General features: G+C 33.7%; 1 protein-coding gene across 2 annotated transcripts in view; it reads right to left on the minus strand.

Annotated features, from left to right (window-relative positions):
• Window positions 1-19,326, minus strand: part of LOC108779928 (nephrin) — a 320,256-nt gene that overhangs the window by 125,217 nt on the left and 175,713 nt on the right. For both annotated transcript variants that reach the window (XM_018547494.1, XM_018547495.1), the window contains exon 6: window positions 18,967-19,077. In XM_018547494.1, the coding sequence (XP_018402996.1) occupies window positions 18,967-19,077 (111 nt within the window). The remainder of the gene's footprint in view (window positions 1-18,966; window positions 19,078-19,326) is intronic.

Below are 19,326 nucleotides of genomic sequence, written 5' to 3' on the forward strand. Positions count from 1 at the left end.
AAAACACTCCAAAATTTCATTATCTATAATAATTAGTTGCTAAAGATAAATTTATGAGTTTGTTCAGAAGCCTTTCAAAAGAGATTTGTTAAAATTCCCTATCAAACTTCAATTAGCAGAACTTGACATATTACGACTGTAACGATCAATTTCAAGCTGAAAAAGATCCGGATTGTATCGATACTATATAGTAGGACGACGTCTGTCATTATTTCTCTGCCAATAAGCGACTCGATAGTGGGGATAATTCGAGTGACACGTCCCAAGAGCCGTGACGTGGATGTCGACGTCAATCACAACGGCGGACGGGTCTCATTCGGCAAAACAACGGTACAGAGGTACTTCACGTCTCGCATTCTCGAGAGACGTACCTACCTGTGGCTCACCGCCACCGACTGTTACGACTAATTATGACGAAAATGCGCGTTACTGAGGTAAACACACGCCTGTGGAAACGTATCGAAGGCGCCGCACGTCACTGGTTTACTACTGGCTAATTAGCAAGGTACACTTATCGTCTTGGGATGTAAGGAAGCTAGTAAACTATCAGACGGAGATATATAGAGAATTGTCTACCATGAGAGAATTCTCGAAAATGGCAATTGTAAATTATGGAACCGAATCACAATACAAATCAATTCCAACAATAAAACTATCTAAAACTGATTATATTGTAGTTGATACAATTTTAAGAGATATTCTTTTTTTCGATTATTTCAAATAAATTTTGTAATTTTAATATAAAGCCACTATGTAGATAAAGTACTAATTTTATAAAAGTATAAAATATTTTTATAAAATAAATTTTCAACAGTTTTTCCTGTCAATAAAAAATATTCTAAATTATTCTATTATTATTATAATAAAAATAATTGTATGTATAAATTTTCAACAAATTTTTTATACAGTTACAAATGTTAGTTTTTTTATTTTATATAAAGACGCAGTTTTTTATAAGAGACTAATTTTAATACATTAAAGGCAAATATAGAGCTGTAAAAGCTTAGAATCTTTTAATATCAAATTCTCGTCTCGATACTGAAGACGCCTTGTAGCAAATAGTGATATTGCCCAAGCAAACAAGGATATGTACTATTGAGCGTTTCGGTATAACAGATATACCTGCCACCTAATCAACAGTTATTCTAGATGAACCATCTATCTATCTAGTTCATAGACAGACTGCCTATCCTAGCTGTCTACATGATTGGATATCTATCCAATCAAAGAGACGTCCGTACGTCACGTACACATCTTGTCGAAAGCCATGATCATTGATATTGATAGTTAGAACGTAATAATTAGGAATGGCTATTTACTCTCAGTTAGAGCTTTACATTAATAATCCAAAGACTGAAATTTGCGCAATCAACGTCTAGTATATAATGTCAAAATTTAATATACATTTAATTAACATTTTTGTTGATTTTTTTAAATCTTACAGTTTGAGACAAAATCTCTTCAACTTGCATATACATATACCTTTAAAAAAACCAGAAAATATATACGCCAAGTATGATAGTGCATAAAAAAAAATATTGAATTCATCTTAAAAAACGGACATAAAATAAATGTGTAATTATCCAAGTATTTCATTCCACAAGACGCAAAAGATGGACCGAAAGTTGCTAAAATTGTCAACTGGATTATGGTAAGGAAAAAACGCTTTACATGTATGTGTTACACGTACGACTGAAAAAATCTTGAAACGGTCCTTTTTCGGAATTCGATCTCTAGATCTGAATACCGGCTGTACTAATGTTATTCGGACTAGCTTATTCGTAATCGAAAGGTACCGATGACATTATATAATAAAAAGTGTTTTTATTTTTGAATTGCGGTTTTCATTTTTAAGAGTAACTTTAATCTAAGGTTTGTGGATGTCAAAACTCCAGCTAAAGCTAGCGGTAGCGTCGCGAATTTGGCAGCAACAAGAACATATACACGATGACGTTCACGCGTCAAGCGATCATCTCAAGCGGTTATATTTTTATTTCATGCACTTGGCGTCGCGATGCTATCGCGTCGCTTGATTTATTTTTCAATTACAAATTATTTAAATAAAGATGAACGCAAATGTTTGCGATTCAATTTTCATGATTTAGCCATCAAAACTACGGTTATGGCAGATGACAATTGGTATTTTTATGTTAGAGATTTCGAAAAGATTCTTTATTTTACAAGAAGTTTAATTTGAAGTTTCAATATGTCATGTTTTAATAACACAAGTTTTAAAACACTCTTGTTTTAATGATACAAGTATTTGATTCGTCAGTATTGTTCTCGAAACAATACGATTATTTCCATATTAGATTTACTGTTGTTAATACATTATAATTTTTTTCTGTGTATAACAAATTATTATGCATGTAAAAAAAGATCCATAAAATAAACAAACAATTGTTCTAAACCAAGATACAATACTTGTATAAAATTGTTATTCGCGTCACATCAAGGATTTGTATGTACGCAGAACTCTGCTGATGCAGTTTATTCTACGTTTACCTGCAGCGCTGGAACAACTGTAAATGTTTGTCCTCTCACTGTTCTTAATGCGCGGATGACACGGATTTGCGTATTTTGCGAGACAAGCTTTGCGATAGCATAGAATAGTTGAAGCTTAAAATAATTTATCAAATACGGCGTATGAATGAGCATAACAAACGAACGCCGGAAGTACAGAAAGAAACAAACAGGTAATCCTACATGCGCGTTATGGCGGAATACGTATTATCTACAATCGCGTTAATTTCCCTGGCACAATGCACTGAAATCGCATTAATTTCCACGGAGTACACGTTTATTAAACAATAACCAGGAAATGAACAGACTCCCCGTCTCGTCGAAGCTACTCTGCGCGTTCAGGAAATGCGTCTATTGCGAGCTGGATGACCCGAGAGGAAAGCTTTTAATTAATACGTACAATAATAAGCAGCACATAGATATCGAGATATCAATAAAATACGATTTCGAAAGGTATGTCTCAACGTGCTACTATCAATTTATAATTTTCTTCCTCATAGATTTTTACTCCATTTATATTGCACATATTTTTCATTGTTTTTTTTTACACAAATTATAATCTGTCTTTTATATGAATTTTATTTCACTTTTACATGAATAAAATGAAATGTATATAACTTTTATATGAATTACAATTTATACCAATTTAGCAGAATATTAAATAGTAAAACATTCACCAAAATGTCACTTGTGAACAAATCTTTGAAATAATGGAAAAATTTCAAATTTAACAGCACCGACATACACACGTGCTCGACGCGACGAGTTTCGCAAAGAAATTGTTATCGTAATTCATATTCCAGAATAATATCGTACGTACTCGCGACTTCCTTCCTGTCGCGACGGCGTTTCCGCATTATCTCTCAGCGAGATAACCCCGTCTCAAAAAGAGGGCGATAATAAGCGTGTTCATTAAGTCCTACACTATAATTAATTCCGCCATCGAGACCACCGCTCCTATTGTTCCCTGTGGAATAATTTCCTGTCGCCCCACAGGATACAAATATATTCCGTCGGTGGTACCTCGGAGGGCTTTTACCCATCCGTTTCCTTGCGTTTCCTGGTGAACTCGCTTTAGAACGAATCTCACAGATATAATACATGAAACAAAACATGTACAGTAAATGATCATAAGCTCTCTCCTGAGAAAGAATATCGAAACGCCAATAGTGTTTAATGAATAAGTTGATGAAAACTGAGGTCTCTTCTCGCGGGTAAAGCTTTCCGCAAATAAGCTGTCCAAGTGAATTATTATTTCTAATAACTGTTGGACTGAATATTATTTTTACTTTTATTTTAATACTTTCGCTAAGAAATGCGTATATTTAAGAGTACTCTTCTTATTTTCGACTGCTTTAAATTACATTTATGTATACCGAATAATAAAATGGCACAGGTTATTACGGTTATTACGACTTCTGTGTTGGATCGCACGTACTCAGAAAACCTCGTGTATTAAAAGTCGTCGCGAACTAAACTCATTACCGTGCCATACCTTGTCGCGGCACTGTCGCAACGTATTTTTATGACGTTACGGCATTTTAAACACAGTTACCGCGTAAACGCATCTCGAGAATCGCTTCCGCTCGTTCTCGTTAAGAAACGTAAAACAACGATGCCGAGTATATTTGTGCAGATACTTTCGCGGCAAGAATATCTGTTTCCCGAGCGTTGCCTCATTGTTTTACGTGTTTCAACCCCGATAACTTTACCGCTAAACAACTCGTCCCATACCGTGAGTATCGCGATGAAACAAATGGAAGAAATAATCACACAAAAAGTTATGAGGATAAATGCACATTATTGTGTCATCGTTATTACGTGGGAGAAGGAGTATCAAATTAAAATTAATCAAATTGAAATCGATAAAAATCTTGTAATATAAACTACTAATTTTATAAATTTAAATTTAATAACACAAAGAAAAATGTTCATTTTTATCTTACAAAACTAATAAAAATATTATGGCTGCTTTTGCCGAACTTACGACAAACTTTACTTGCTTGAAAGAAAAAAAATCGGAGCTATAAAATAAAAAATACATTGCAATAATTACAGTAAATCTATTCAAGTAATTATTACTTTACGGTAAAGTAATTCATATTATTCTCAAGACTGTAAACATAAACAACTCTCAAAATTTGTTTTATAAAATATAAAAAGTATTTTACAATATGGCTATACGACTAGAGATGTACGAGACGAGAAAAATCATATCTCGATTTCGTCTCAATTTCGATCGAAATCACTTGTGATATTCGAGATCAATACCGAGATCTAGCATAACGAGATCGAGATTATTTAGAATTCTCGTCGAGATCTCACCAAGATTTCGACAAAATATTTTATTATTTCATCGAGAGATCTAAAAATAATAGTTATATGGCAAGGATGGTGCCGGTGCTACTGCTACGTTCTTCTATACTATTAGACTATACTTAACTCCTCATATACAAATAATGAGGTCTGCTCTTTATTCCTGCACTCTATGAATTGGTGAACATGGTGCAATAAGTGAATCAAATGTATATTTGTTTCGATTCAATTTATTTGCACCAGTTCAGAGAGTGCGAGGACAGGAATAAAAAACAAACTTATGGACAATAACAGATTCGGATAGTATTTTGCGCATGTTTAAGGCATGATGTAGGACGTAGATAATAAGTATGAAGAAACCTGCGAGATGGCCTTCAGTCTCAAAAATCGCGATTCGGCATATTTGACTACGTTCTAATATCACTGCCAGTACTGAAACTCTATATAATATAAATTATGTTACTTACGAGATACTGTGTTCCAAAATTCACAGTTAGTGCTAAAAATGTATAGTACAATGTATGTAAACTGTAGATTTTCAGCGCTGGCAGTGAATTTTGGAACACATTTTGCTAATTGATGATTACGTAGCACTATAGACTAAAAAAATTTAAATAAATTAAATTAATAATAATAATTATTATTTTTATTATTATTTATAATTTATTTAGAATAAAAAAAATTTTTTTTATTGAAAATAGTTTAAAAAGTATAGAATTGTTAAAAATTTAAAGTTTTGTTAAATTTTTAACAATTTTGTACTTCTTTAACTATTTTCCACCAATCTCGACGAGATTCAAGATCGAGATCGAGATCAGATATTGAGATTCTCGAAAATCCGAGATTGAGATGCATATTTTGAGATATTTGCGAAATCTAGATCAAGATTGCAGAAATCTCGTCTCGTCTCGGCTCGTGCGAATCTCTATATGACGATCGTCATTTATTAGAAAAGTAAAGTACATTTTAAGTAGATGCTTGTCCTTACATAATGGACATATCACAATTTCATAAAATTTATTAAAATTCTAACGAATCTTACTTTACATTTTTCTTCTATATTAGACTACGCCATTCAAAATACCGATTGAACTATTGATATGTCACAAATATATGATGCAATCAAATATCAAGAAACAAACTTTCGAGTTCAACGAACTCACTTGTTCGACAAGTCAACGCTTTTTTCCCCTATTATTAGCATTTCTTTATACATGCCTTTCGCGGTTGTGTAAAGGCGAGGGCATAATCGGGATGCGTGAGACGTGCACGCGAAATACGTGGGAGGGAATAAAAACGTCGTTACATCGCGGGACGCGAAGTGAGGGATGAAGGGAAAAACGTTGCGTTACGGCTGCTGGGTCGCGTTAAAACAAACATTTCGCTCCGTGACGCTGTAAAATTACGTTCGATGCAACGCCCGGCACCGACAATGCAGGCAGCCGGACAGCGGCCGTGGCACGTTGGAAACACACCGGTGGAAATACACCGTGTATTGTGTGGTAACAATACGTGGCAGAATGAGCGGCCGGCGCGTCGTGGTGTTTCACCAGCGCTTTTCGAAGAATATACCTGCAGCAAAGCCAGTTTTAAACGTGAGGCCGCTCGCTCGCTTTACGCGACGGCAAATGCTCGAAATACGAGCATCAGAGTGAGGTCAATTATTTTCAACGGTCGCGTTGAATCAACGACGACCGCGGGCGAGCACAAGAGCGTCGTGATTGGGAAAGGAACCCGAGGTTGAACTTCACGTGACGATACGCGACGAGGTTCTTTTTTTTTATTTTACACAGCGCGAGAATGAAAGAATCAGTATTTTTACATTGAAAGCGTTTCCGCGAAGCTTTTATTTACTTAAGGCGATTGCGACTGATTGTTTTTGCAAATTGAGTTTTAAAACAACCCGTTGCAGCTCGCGTGGAAGATTTGCAAATGAAAATTTCCCTCAAGGGAGAGTAGTAAAAATCTGTAAATCATGTAATTTACATTTGGAAAGTCAAACAATTCTCCAATCCGATGAGAATTTGGTAACAATCAATCAAGAAGTGAAATTTCAATTTTATTAACATTGCTAATATTTGTTATTAGAGTTAGTCAGATTATAGAGGAGAAAGGAGAAATAAAATAATGTTGTGAAGCACTTGATAGAAAAAATAATTGCAATTATCATAATTTGATTATGAATTATTCATTTTCAGTGCCGGTTTATATAGGTAGTGTTTTGATAAAATTGTAAATATAATTATTATTACAACATTACAGTACTAATAATAACTAAATAAAAATGGAACTGCTGACCATAATTATATTACCATGCAATTATAGCTACAAATCTCAAATACTTTTCTCTGAGTATATGTGAAAATATACAAAATATACAAATTAATTCGATATTAATAATATCTACGTATTTTCTAAATTTCTTGAAGTGAAATCTCACTGCAAAAGAGTTAAGCTACTGCTACTATTGTAAAAGAGTAAAAAAAAAATTCTTGAATGAGAGTGGCAAATTTTCATTCTTTTTTTTGGAATAAGATTTATTTCAAAGGAAAGGAATTTCACTCTTTTTTTAGGACGAATCTCACTTTAAAAAAAAGGAATGAAAATTTGCCACTCCCATTCAAGAATATTTAATTTTTTTTACTATATGGCAGGTAGTTTAACTCCTTTGAAGTGAGATTTCATTTTAAGAAATTTAAACAGTAATAGAACGCTTCAACTTACATAAATGAAATTGGAGTAGATATACATAAACGCTAGTGACGAAATAAATATAATGTTAGCGGGTATCCATTTATGCTGATCGAACACGAAGTTTCCTTTTTAGAGAGAGCGTTTGCACAATGCAAATCTCTGAGCATCGTTGCGCAGTAGTTCCCCAGGGAATACTACTCCGACCCAAAGTTCTGTTGATATTAGGAATTACAGTCAATGCGTTATGTAGTTTGAATTTCTGCAAGATACACTGCGCGGATTTCCTAGCCCCAGCCATTTGCAAACCTCAAAGCGGAATGAAAGAAGCATTACCGCCAAGAATCGCAAATATGAAAGGTACGAATCCAACGAAGCCTGAATTACCGCAAACTTTCCTACTCACAAAGCGTGCGTAAAATAGAAAATATTAATGCTCGATTTATTTACAAAGTTTCGTCGTTTCGCATTTTGAGAGGAAAATAATTTCGCGACTGTAACAATCAATTATTTTGCCTGAAAACTTGCTTCGATTGAGAGATAAAAAAACTTTTAGAAAATTTGTGAAATTCGACTGTAAAATCGGTACCATTGACTTTTTTTATGTTAATTCTTACGATATTGTGTATAGCAAACGAACATTTCTTATTTATATAATACAGCATGATTCTCGCCGAATTGTATTGTATATAAAATAGGAAATATTAATGTAAAAAACTTCATAATTTTACATTCTTTCTGCGGTACAATAATGCTTTATCAATTTCATAAATTAGCTCGTTTTGAAACGTGGTAAACAAATTTCTTTGAATAAATTGGAAAATTTTCTCTTGCATCCTTAACTAACGCTGCTTACCTCAGGAATACTTTTTGCATGGTATGCGAGGATATCGGAGGTCTAACGACGAGACGCCACGACGTCGACGAGGTCAGCTCGTAAGGGACGGTACACATGCATTTTACAGTATTTTATGTCACAATAAAGTAAATTAAAGCCCATCGCTGCTATCCTCTCGTGAGTTGAGCGAGAACTCTCCAATATAGGTCCTTTCAAAATTAAACATAAAAGTTTTAAAATACATCTAGAAGAATAACGTCAAATGGCAATCTGGCTTTTCTGTAACCCTATAATTAATTATTAATATAAAACACAATTAATCGATTTTTTATTAAAAAAATGACAAAATGTTCTACAGTTAGCTATTGAAAAATGTTTTTGTTGCCTGGATTACAATCCCGAAAGATTCATATAACGTGAGAATGTGCTCAATACACACGCACATCAGAAAGGAAAGTTTAGAATTGAAAGCGCAACAAAAATGTAGTCTCCAATGTCTAACGACACGTGTCGAATGATACATTTCATTCGTACTTTGCACTTTGGCGAAAAACAGCTTGACACCGCAGTTCAGCGTTTATGAAACGTCCTGTACAAAGCGGGCGGAAAGTTTCGCTTTGCATATGCAACCCAGCGTACACGGTAAACAGAAGCGTGTCATGTCGGATTTTATCCCGCTTCGGCCGTCCTTTCGAGCTGTCCGCCGTGTTTTGTGTCTGACTCGGATTCGCGTTGCAAACCACTCTCGCGATCTCCGTAGGCGAGTTGCTTGTTGCGCGTAAAGTGCCGTATTCGGCCCAGTTGAAGTGTCGGAAACGCATTGTGTAAGTCGGAAGTGCTGCTTCGCTTCACTCGAGTCATCCGGTTGCATCGATGACAAGCGCAAAAGGAAACGGGAGGGAATGAGAATGGGAGGTACATTTTAGACGCGTCAGTCACTAATTATCAGTCCCGTAAAAGCGCAGATATGTTTGCAGTTATGTCAGTAACATTGTATATTAATGAAATTGTAACTATGGTTGCTTTTCTTTTAGAAGACACAAACGTTGCTCTATCCAATATTCAATGAATAGCAAAGATACACTTGTGTCTTCTGTGTGTTTCCTAAAAGGAAAGCAGTCTTATACATATATTAATCCTTAGTACACACTATTGGGTCATTCGTGTTCTATACATTTCTTTTCTTTAAAACTTTCCTTAGAAGCACACCTGGCTAAATTAATAATAATAATAATCTCTATCCTTTTCTTTTTTTAATACACAACTTTATAAATACTTTTTAAGAATGTTAAAGATGTAAAAATTACTTAATAATTTTTGTATATACTGTTAGATATCAAAGGACTAAAATGGTTACTCAATCTTTTGAACTAAAAAAACGTTTTGTTATTTTTAACTTCTATGTGCGTTAAAACGTAAATTTCACTTTTCATATTCTATGCTTAGTTTCAAAGTAAATAACATCCATATTGACGTTCATACATATAATAGATACTTAATAAATATTAAATTACAAATTAAATTAAAAACATATTTCTTGAGTTCATTATTTTATTCTACACTGTTAAATTCATAATGTCAAATTATATATTCGAGTTATTTTTAATAATTTCTGTAGGTCCACTAAATTTATTCGATATGTCATTAATTTAATTAAAACAATAGAATTAATCAATTTAAATTTCAGAAAATGTATTAAATTTCATTTAAAATTAGTTTATTATTTACTAAATGTATACGTTAATGTGGACGTTGTTTATATTAAAATTAATCATAGAAATAAATTTACACCTTGACACACATAGAAATTAAAAATAACAAAATAGAAATATTATTTAATTCAAGAGATTAAGTTACCATTGTTTCTTTAATATCTAACGGTGCATTTTTGACACATAGTCAGTAGGAACAGTAGTGATTTGCAGAAATGGTTATAACTCAAATTGAGTTTGATATTATGAATGTAATAGTGTATTAAAACAAAATTGTTATGTGTACTAAAAGTCAATAATACTGTCATTGATATTAACAATATGTTAATATTATCCAAAAAAAGAAATAAATATTCTACGTTCAAATCTGTATGCAAAAATTTACAAATAGAAAATGCACGTTGAATCATACCATTAATTCCCGGAAAGAAAAAAATGTTTTTATAATATTCGAATGTGACGTTTCCATTCTCTCAAACACGAGCTTTGTACCTAGTGTTTTTGTACCTTGTCTTCTCAGATACATTTCTCTTCGCAAACGTAACAAGCGACAATCCCCTTTTTGTAGTAGGTCCTTGTTGACGTCTAAGGATAGTGACATTAAGGAAGACGAAAAGCGATTTACGTCAGTACAGGGTATTACAAACATAACCATCCAGCGCACTAAAATTGCTGCATTGTATCTGGACTGAAGACATTCATGTGAAGTGCTTTTGCATATCGATAGTCGTGCAAAATTTCATTTATAATAATGAAACCAATACGTAGTATGCTATTGTATAACGTATAAACATATATTAAAAAAAAAAGATTTATAAAAGAAAGAAACAAATTTAAAACTGAGCTCATTAGAAATAATACAATTATAGTGTAGCTTGAGTCTCATTGCATGAAAAGAATGGTTTTACTTAAATATTCAAAAATTCAGTTAAATATAGAGTTGAAAATAATTTAGAATGCTGTGTTGTTTTGAACTCATGTGTAATACTCCAGATCAATCGTACGTTCCGGTCTGGTTTGTCCAGGAAGACATCCTTGGGGGCAACTAAGTAACAATTTGAAACTACGAGTAATATTCACCTGAGCACAAGTCTGACGGCGAAAACGGTGTCCCGAATCGTTATCCGAAAATTCGTGCCATGAGCTGCAGGATGCGAGAAACGAGAAGCTGCACTTGGGCGAGCTACCTAATCCCGCTTCGCATTAATAGGGTCTTTATTTCTCGCTGACGTTGCTAGCTCGATAAACCGGCTGCGCCGAACTCGTAGGGTAGCTGTGCTAAATCGTGTGCCGCGAATAAACTGCGATTACGGACCAGGTGAGCAGCTCGAAGAACTCGCCGAGCCATGGTTAAATCGATGGCGATCGTTAAAACTGAATTATATGCTCTGCGTATTAATGCCGGAATTATGTGCCACTTGCGTCGTTATATTTCCTTATGAAATTGTTTGTCGCCATAAACGAGCATTATTATTAGATTATAATATTTTTGCCTTTACTCTTGGATGGTATTATTATTCTAATTACTATTTTTGTAACCACTTTTTTTTACACAGAAAGAACAATTTTGCTGGAGTATCTAAAAATTTAGCTAGATACAGATCTGAAAAAAATTTTGAGCCGTTAAAATAATTATGCAAAATGTTTGCTTAAATGTAAAATTTGTTTATAGCATCGCTTGAACCTCCTACAATTATTTTAATGGTTCAACAAAATTATTTTCAGATCTTTATCCAACTAAATTTTTAATTACTTTAGCAAAATTGTTTATTCTTTCTGTGTATGTCATCAAAATTTAGGTCCTTTAAATAAAATCTCTGAAAGAATTTGTATTTAAAAAATGCAAAATCAAACAAATATAGCAATAGACAAAAATTCTTGGAAATGTTTCCCAAGAATGAATGTGATACCGTTTTATTCATGTTGGTTGAAAGTGTTTATTTTCTGAAACATGAAAAATTAATAACTAGAGGAATCGACAGTTATTATTCGCGCACGAGATATATTCTCTGAGATGACAATTTCGCGATATTCCCTTTGAAGTATTGTTTTATTTCCTTTCATATATTGGCCATTTTTCCTCAAAATACATCGTAGAACCTCGAATTAAGCCGCAAAAATATTCGCATTTTTCCGCAGGGGTCCTCTTTTCGATCTTTTTTTCTCTCCCTTTAATACGTGCATAGATTGCCGCAGTAGCGGCGAACGCTGCATTATGAAATTGGCGTAAATGTATTATATTTTACGACGCAGATGTTAAATGCACGTCGACGATTCACATACACTATATCCGGGAGCTTTCCGTTTTCCCGGTTTAGAGTGAAAGAGATTTTCGCAGTGTGTCTGCAAAATGGTACGCGTAATTATCGTGCTCATTGACGCGAAAGAGTAAAATAAACTCATGAAAGTCTGCAGCTCCTAACCGAATAAATATTTGTGCAATGCTTCAAAACATGTGCAGATGCACGTATATTTTATTTGGCTCTGAATTTATTGTTTATTTATTGACATAATGACGTTGTTATTCATTGGTGGATCTAAATTTGTTAAAGAGGGCCATTGGTATATTGTAAACAAAATTCTTTTTAAGGTCAAATATAAAAAGCTAGAACGTTAAATTATTATTTAAATTATTACATTAAAAAATATTATTATATTTAAGTGTATAATTCATAAAACGTTTTATTTAAACTTATATTAACACAAAAGAAGTATATAATATAATAAAATTTGTTTATACCTAGCAGAGAGAGAGAGAGAGAGAGAGAGAGGGGGGGGGGAGAGAAAGAGAGAGTTTCTTAAAAAATCTTTTTGAAATATCAAAATTGTGACAAAGTATATCTTAGAAATATTAGAAATATATAACATTTTGCTGTAAATATTTTTTTAAAAGAAGAGGACCGACGACCTTCAGCCTCTCCGTGAATCCACCAATGTTGTCATTTTGTATTTTAGTTACAATTGAGTCATTCGAGTTTGTGTTTGATATCATAAGAGCGTTTAATGGCGAGAGAAGATAATTGATTACGTTCCTAAGTGCGGATGTTATAAAAAGAAGCAACAGAAAGAAGCATGCTAAAAGTCAAGAGAGTACGGCGAAGTTCGCAAGGGAGCAATGAGCGGAAAAGTCGTGCAAACAAGTGGCGCTCTGTATTTTTCGGCGAATGAGAAATACGAGCAATCAGCTGTTCTCGAAGAAATCAGACGAACAAGTTTCCCTATCGCAGAGACGAAACGAGAGTGAGAGAAACGTGCTAGCAGGGAAAAAGACGGGAGTACAAATGCGCGCCGAAAGTTCGCTCGTCGCGTCTTCCGCTTAACGTTGCCACACAGCGACCTTTCTTACTACTTTGCCTCCCTCTTCCTTTTCTGTCACATCTCGCATTTCGTCACGAGCTTTCCGCCCCGAAGTCATCAGCTACCTGTACGCGGGTGCGAAAAACTCCAACGGCAAGTCGGACGAGGCGAGCTCGTTTCGCTTCCGTGTGACAAATCACCTGTCCCGAGGAGCGCGCTTCCGCTCGACGCCGAAACGCGGCGAAAGGTGAAATTGCAACGACAGTAAAAACTCGTCGCGTTGCGGCGACCTGGGAATTATGTTACATCAGTTAAATATATGCCAACTAACACTTTTTAACACGGAAGCTACCAAGACAGTACACATGTCTACAGTCAAAACATAATTAGGCTTTCTATAATAATCCATTACCTAAGCTTTAAGTTTTAAACCGTAAGAAATTAACCAATCACAGTCAAATGTAAAAAGAATAATCGACTATGATTGGTCAATTCTTTACGGCGTAAGATCAAAACAAAAAGTAATGACTTATTATAGAAAGTCTAATATATTATTCTATAAGACACGTTTTTCTAGAATAAGTTATTAACCACCACTCATATCACACTAGTGATAAGTCAGACTTATAAGTAATCAATTTTAAGAAACTTACATTCATAAGTATTTTCAATAAAGATTGCGAATAGGTATATATTGCTTTTTGATTGGTTAGTTATGACGTAATTTAAGTTGTAAGAAATAAATAGAATTTGGCCATCTCTATGCTTCTTGTTATTGTTATAATTGACTTGCTTACAACTCACTTTCCCACAATCTATTATTAATGGCTTACTGTTGAAAGTCCATTAAAAACATGGTCGTTAAGATGTTTCACATGATATAATGTTTAAAATATATCTTTATAATGTCTTGATATATCAATTTTGGACATTATCTGAGAATGTTCAAAAATCTCGCTTGCATAGAGATAAACATAAACGTCATTAATAAATAAAAAAAATATAATAATAAGCAAAATATTTTCATACAATGTATCCATCATTAATATTTGAAGATATCTTTATTAAGATTGCGAGACTACCTTGGTTAAGATTGTGAGACTGAACACGATATTCTGAGAAAATCCTCGTTCGTTTTAACAACGGTGAAAAAACATTCCGTGACGAAAGCTGGATGAACCTCGCATAGTCCCGGGAATTCTCAACCAGGCGTAACAATAGAAACGTAATAATAAATAAGAAGCGCATGAAAACGCAACAATAGAAGCGTAACAATAAATAGAGTGAGATAGAAAAACGAGAGTGAGTCAGAACGTGCAATAATTTCAAATCATTGCCATGCTGCGCGGAATGTCAAATACGAATGCAATCGTTGATTCTTAAAATTCCTGAAAAATATCTGAATCGCCAATTCTCCGAATAATTTTATATCGAGGATACATTTATGTGTACTAGACTGTCAAGAAAATTTTTTTTTCTCGACAGTCTAATATGTATATTTTGTGCTTACGCTAAATTATAAACTCAAGACAAAAATCACATGTATCTTAAACTAAAGATTAAAGACTAAAAATGAGATATGGAAAAAATAATTTTGCTGAAATATTTAAAAGTTTAGGTAGATACAGATCTGAAAATAATTTTATTGGTCCATAAAAATAATTATATAAAAAATTCAAGCCTGATAAGCAATACTAAAAAAGTTTTAGCAGACTAACAATCAGCTTGAGCGTATCTAGTTAATTTTTTGACATTTTAGCAAAACCATTCTGCCCGTAAAGAAATGGCTATGATTGAAAATTAAAAATTGATTCGGAAAGGAATGAGACTTATTGACTCTCAAGAAATTCACTCTTCAAGAATGATTTTTCTCGAGAAATACACAGAAAGAATGATTTTGATGAAATATCGAACATTTTTTTGTAGTATGCTTGAGCTTCTAATTATTTTTAATAGTCCAACGAAATTATTTTCAGATTTGTATTTAGTCAAATTTTTAGATATTTTTAAACTCATTTTCTGTTGTAACGGCTTAATTTCTTATAAATTATATTGCTACTATACGCGATTGTAGAAGCCTAATAAGTATTTCAGCAGCCGATACTGAAGCGTACGATTAATTATTTAACCACCATTTTGAAATTCAATGATATCGAAGCGCGATACATTTGCCGACGTGACGCGATAGCCAGCTCGCGTAGGGCATTCTCGGGAAATGAAACTTAGTTCGAAACAATCCGTAATCCGGCGATGGAATTGTGAGAGAGGGCGGACGACGTCGAGGCAGGTCGAGGCTCGTGTTAAACTGGAAATAGTGGCTCGGCAATGTCGACGGAGATTGGCACGGATCCAACGGATTCATCGCGCCCGGCAGGGGCGACGAAGTCAACTATACGTTAATCTTCTACCAACGCGCTTTTCATTTTCTACTCGCCTGCTTTCCGAGCCTTTGGAGTTTATCTTTATTGATTATGTTTCGTATCTTTATCGAACTATCATTTTCATTGTCTAATAACAAATTCACAATATAATAAAATTCAATCGTAAAATATTATGATTTAATTTTTTATATTATAAAATGGAATAATTTTAACCTAAAATTAGGGTAACTTTGATCCAAGATAATTACCTCTATTTTTCAATTTTTTTTAAACGAAACTCACTCTAAAAAAACGAATATTGTGCGGATCTTGAAAAAGAGTGGCTCAATTTTCAATATTTAAAAGTGAGATTTTACTATTCAAAGTAAGATTTATTTTTAGAGAGCAAACAACATGCATGTCAAAATCGGGAAACAAGACATCTTTACGAAAAACTTTTAAATGCGCTTTAAGATTTAAATATCCATTTTTAGAATCCAAATATTAACTTTAATCTTGATTTAATATCATTTTCTAATTATTGGAACTAGAAAAAGATAGAAAGTATGTTTTCAAACAAGATTAAAATTAATCTACTTTTGATAAAAATGAATATACCATATAAGACGTCTTAAAGGTGTTTTAATATATCTATGTCTTGATTTTGGACATGCGTGTTGTCTAAGCATTTTTTGAAATTTAGGTTAAAATTATCCCATTGGAGAAGCCAAAGTTAATTCATTTAATAATATAATAAGAAAATAAATCATAATACATTTTAGGATAAGATTTATCTTATTTAATGGTAAACTTTATCAAATCTTTTGTGGTTACAAATAATATAAGTAATACAATAGTTAAGTAATTTATCGGATGCTTTTGAAAATACATTCTTAGGTAAAAATGTTGTGTATTACTGGAGAAGCTATAGATGCTCGTGTATAAATTCTTGAATCGAATTTGGCGACTTTTCAAGAAGTTGATTACACAACAACGCGGCGAACTGCGAGTTTACTTCCGCCTCCTCTTCTCCTCCTTGATTTTTCTTGGATACCAAACTTCTCATCTCTTCCTACATTTACCATTTCCGTAAAACGTTAATACAAAAAAAGAAATAAAAAGTATTCTTACTCTTTTCGTCATCTACAGATTTTTATCGAGAAGACGAAAAGTAAAATGTGATGCTCTCATATTTTCACGTGATATATTTCCAGTACACCGGAATTTAATTCTGTAAAGCTTCGCATTAAAAGTTATCATTTTGAAATCTTTATAAAAGCAAAGTAAGTTGTTTTGTTCAAAAAAAGTAATTTTAAAGCATACTTTTAGAACAAAACTATTGTTGTCATGATAATCCAACCAACATCGGTCTAGAATTCGAAACTGTTCCATCTAAAATTTAAAAGAAATTTCTAAATATATCCTAAAAGTACAATCATCTAGAATCAACGTAGACAAAAAGTTATGTTTCTTTTATACGAACTCAATCCTGAAAGGGTTAAAAGACATAGTCACCGCGGGTGAAGATTTCGGGAGCGATCGCGATAATTTATTTCCGACGAAGACGGAAGCGAGCGCACGATTTCTGGCGAGTGCATCGGAACGGTGGCAGTTACGGGGATCGAAATTGGCGTGAGTCCAGGATGGATTCGGCCGTCGCGCGACAAGTCGTTTCAGCGTCGTTTCGGTGCCTACCAGGAAAAAGCGACTCTTTTAAGCTCTCCTCCGCTCTTCCCGGCCTCGCGGCCCATCTCCTGCTGCCGCACCAGCTCGCGGCGTTCTCCTCGAGTGCGTTGTGTAGAGGACTCTAAATGGAATTGGCCTCGTGCCAGTGAATACCCACGGTTCTTCGGCAAAATGGGATTTTTCGTTCGGTACGCACGAAGTACATTTGCGCCTCTCATCGTTTCTTCGAGCGATTCCCGCGGGTTGATCGTTTGTCCGCAAAAGGATTCACGGAGGCAATGTGAATCGAAATCTGACTCTGAACACCTTTTGATTGGCATGAATTATGTTCCGTCATGCAAAGCTGATATGACACGTTTTTTTTAATTGATATGCAATTGAAGAGCATAAATTGGTTATTATATAACTTCCTTTTTCTTTGAATCTCAAATTACGAGTGTATACACAATACAAGGTGTACACGATCTCTAATATTTTGAGCCGTTATTTCACTTCAAGTGCACTGCAGCATGTTATTAGTTACGATGTTAATGACGATGATATTAAATATTCACGTTTGGTACCTTGGTGAAATGAATTTATTAGACTCGGAAAAGTTACAACTAACATTTGACAGACTTATATAAGTTTCTGAGAGGGAATATGATTATCGGGTCAACTTTAATGAATAGACACTGAGCGCTCTGATTATCTTTATTTTTCCATAAATTGAATACTTGCCTCCCAATATTGTATTCCAATAAGACAAGCTTTCGCTCATTAGAGTTTATACATATCCGCCAAATATTGTATATACAACTTTTTCAAGTCATACACAGTCTTAACTTGACTAAATGTAATAAATAGTTCGTAGTGATTCTTTTAATTGAAGTAATTTAGGTAAATAGTCGTATACGTGAGAGTCATATAAAAAAAATCTTGTAATTTATTGCTCGTTTCAATTTACAAATTTTTAATATTTTTTTCAGTCGACTAATATTTTTTTTTCTCAATGTAGTTTACTTTATGAAGGTACCAAGCGTCATTATTTTGCACAATCAGATTGTGATCGCCATATCAACATAACTATACTGACATGCTATACAGCACATTTGGCATAAAGTAAAATTACTGTTCAATATTCTTTCATACAATTAAAAGTGTGAAAGTATAGTAACTTGGTGTAAAAGAAACTTTTTAGTCGTTTTTTACAATAAAAATGTCCAGAAAGATATGTCTGTGATATGACAGGGTTCGTTTTTATTTCTCATAATTTTAAAGTGCCAAAGAAATTCAGCGCGTATATATATAATACATCCTGTACTCTAGATAATTTATGTTTAGCTACGAAGCTATGTGCTAAGCTTCTCGAGTATGATAAAACCGAGTGCAAACCTTATTGTAAATTTAAAACTTCTAATTTTAATGTTGCAAAATTATAATGCAAATGTTTACAATTAAAATTAAACATTAATATGTAACCGCTTCGTTCGAGCTATTCTTTAAGGCAACTATTAGAAGTGTATATATAAACAGTTACGTTAACATTATAGTTGACACCTACCTCCATGCACCTCGCAGACCAGGAACAGGTCAGCTCCCTCCGGGTAAGCCTCGAGGAGTTTACTCATGTCTCGCCTCTTCGCATCATAGATTATCGGCTTCGCCGGTGGCACTGTAAACAGAAAAACCGACATGTGAACGATATGCATATTTTCCAGTTTGATGACTAAGGCTACCGTAAACGCGGCTTGAAAAAATGTTTAAAGAGCACTTTATTTCGAAAATTAAACACACAGTTGACTTTAATATTTATTACATCACGTATCAGTATATGATGACATATATATGTTATATATAAAATATAATTTATTTCTAATTTAAAATAAAAAAAGACATTTACCCTAGTCGAGAGATTTTAGAT

The sequence above is a fragment of the Cyphomyrmex costatus genome, unplaced genomic scaffold (assembly GCF_001594065.2).
Source record: "Cyphomyrmex costatus isolate MS0001 unplaced genomic scaffold, Ccosl1.0 scaffold640, whole genome shotgun sequence".
NCBI lineage: Eukaryota > Metazoa > Arthropoda > Insecta > Hymenoptera > Formicidae > Cyphomyrmex > Cyphomyrmex costatus.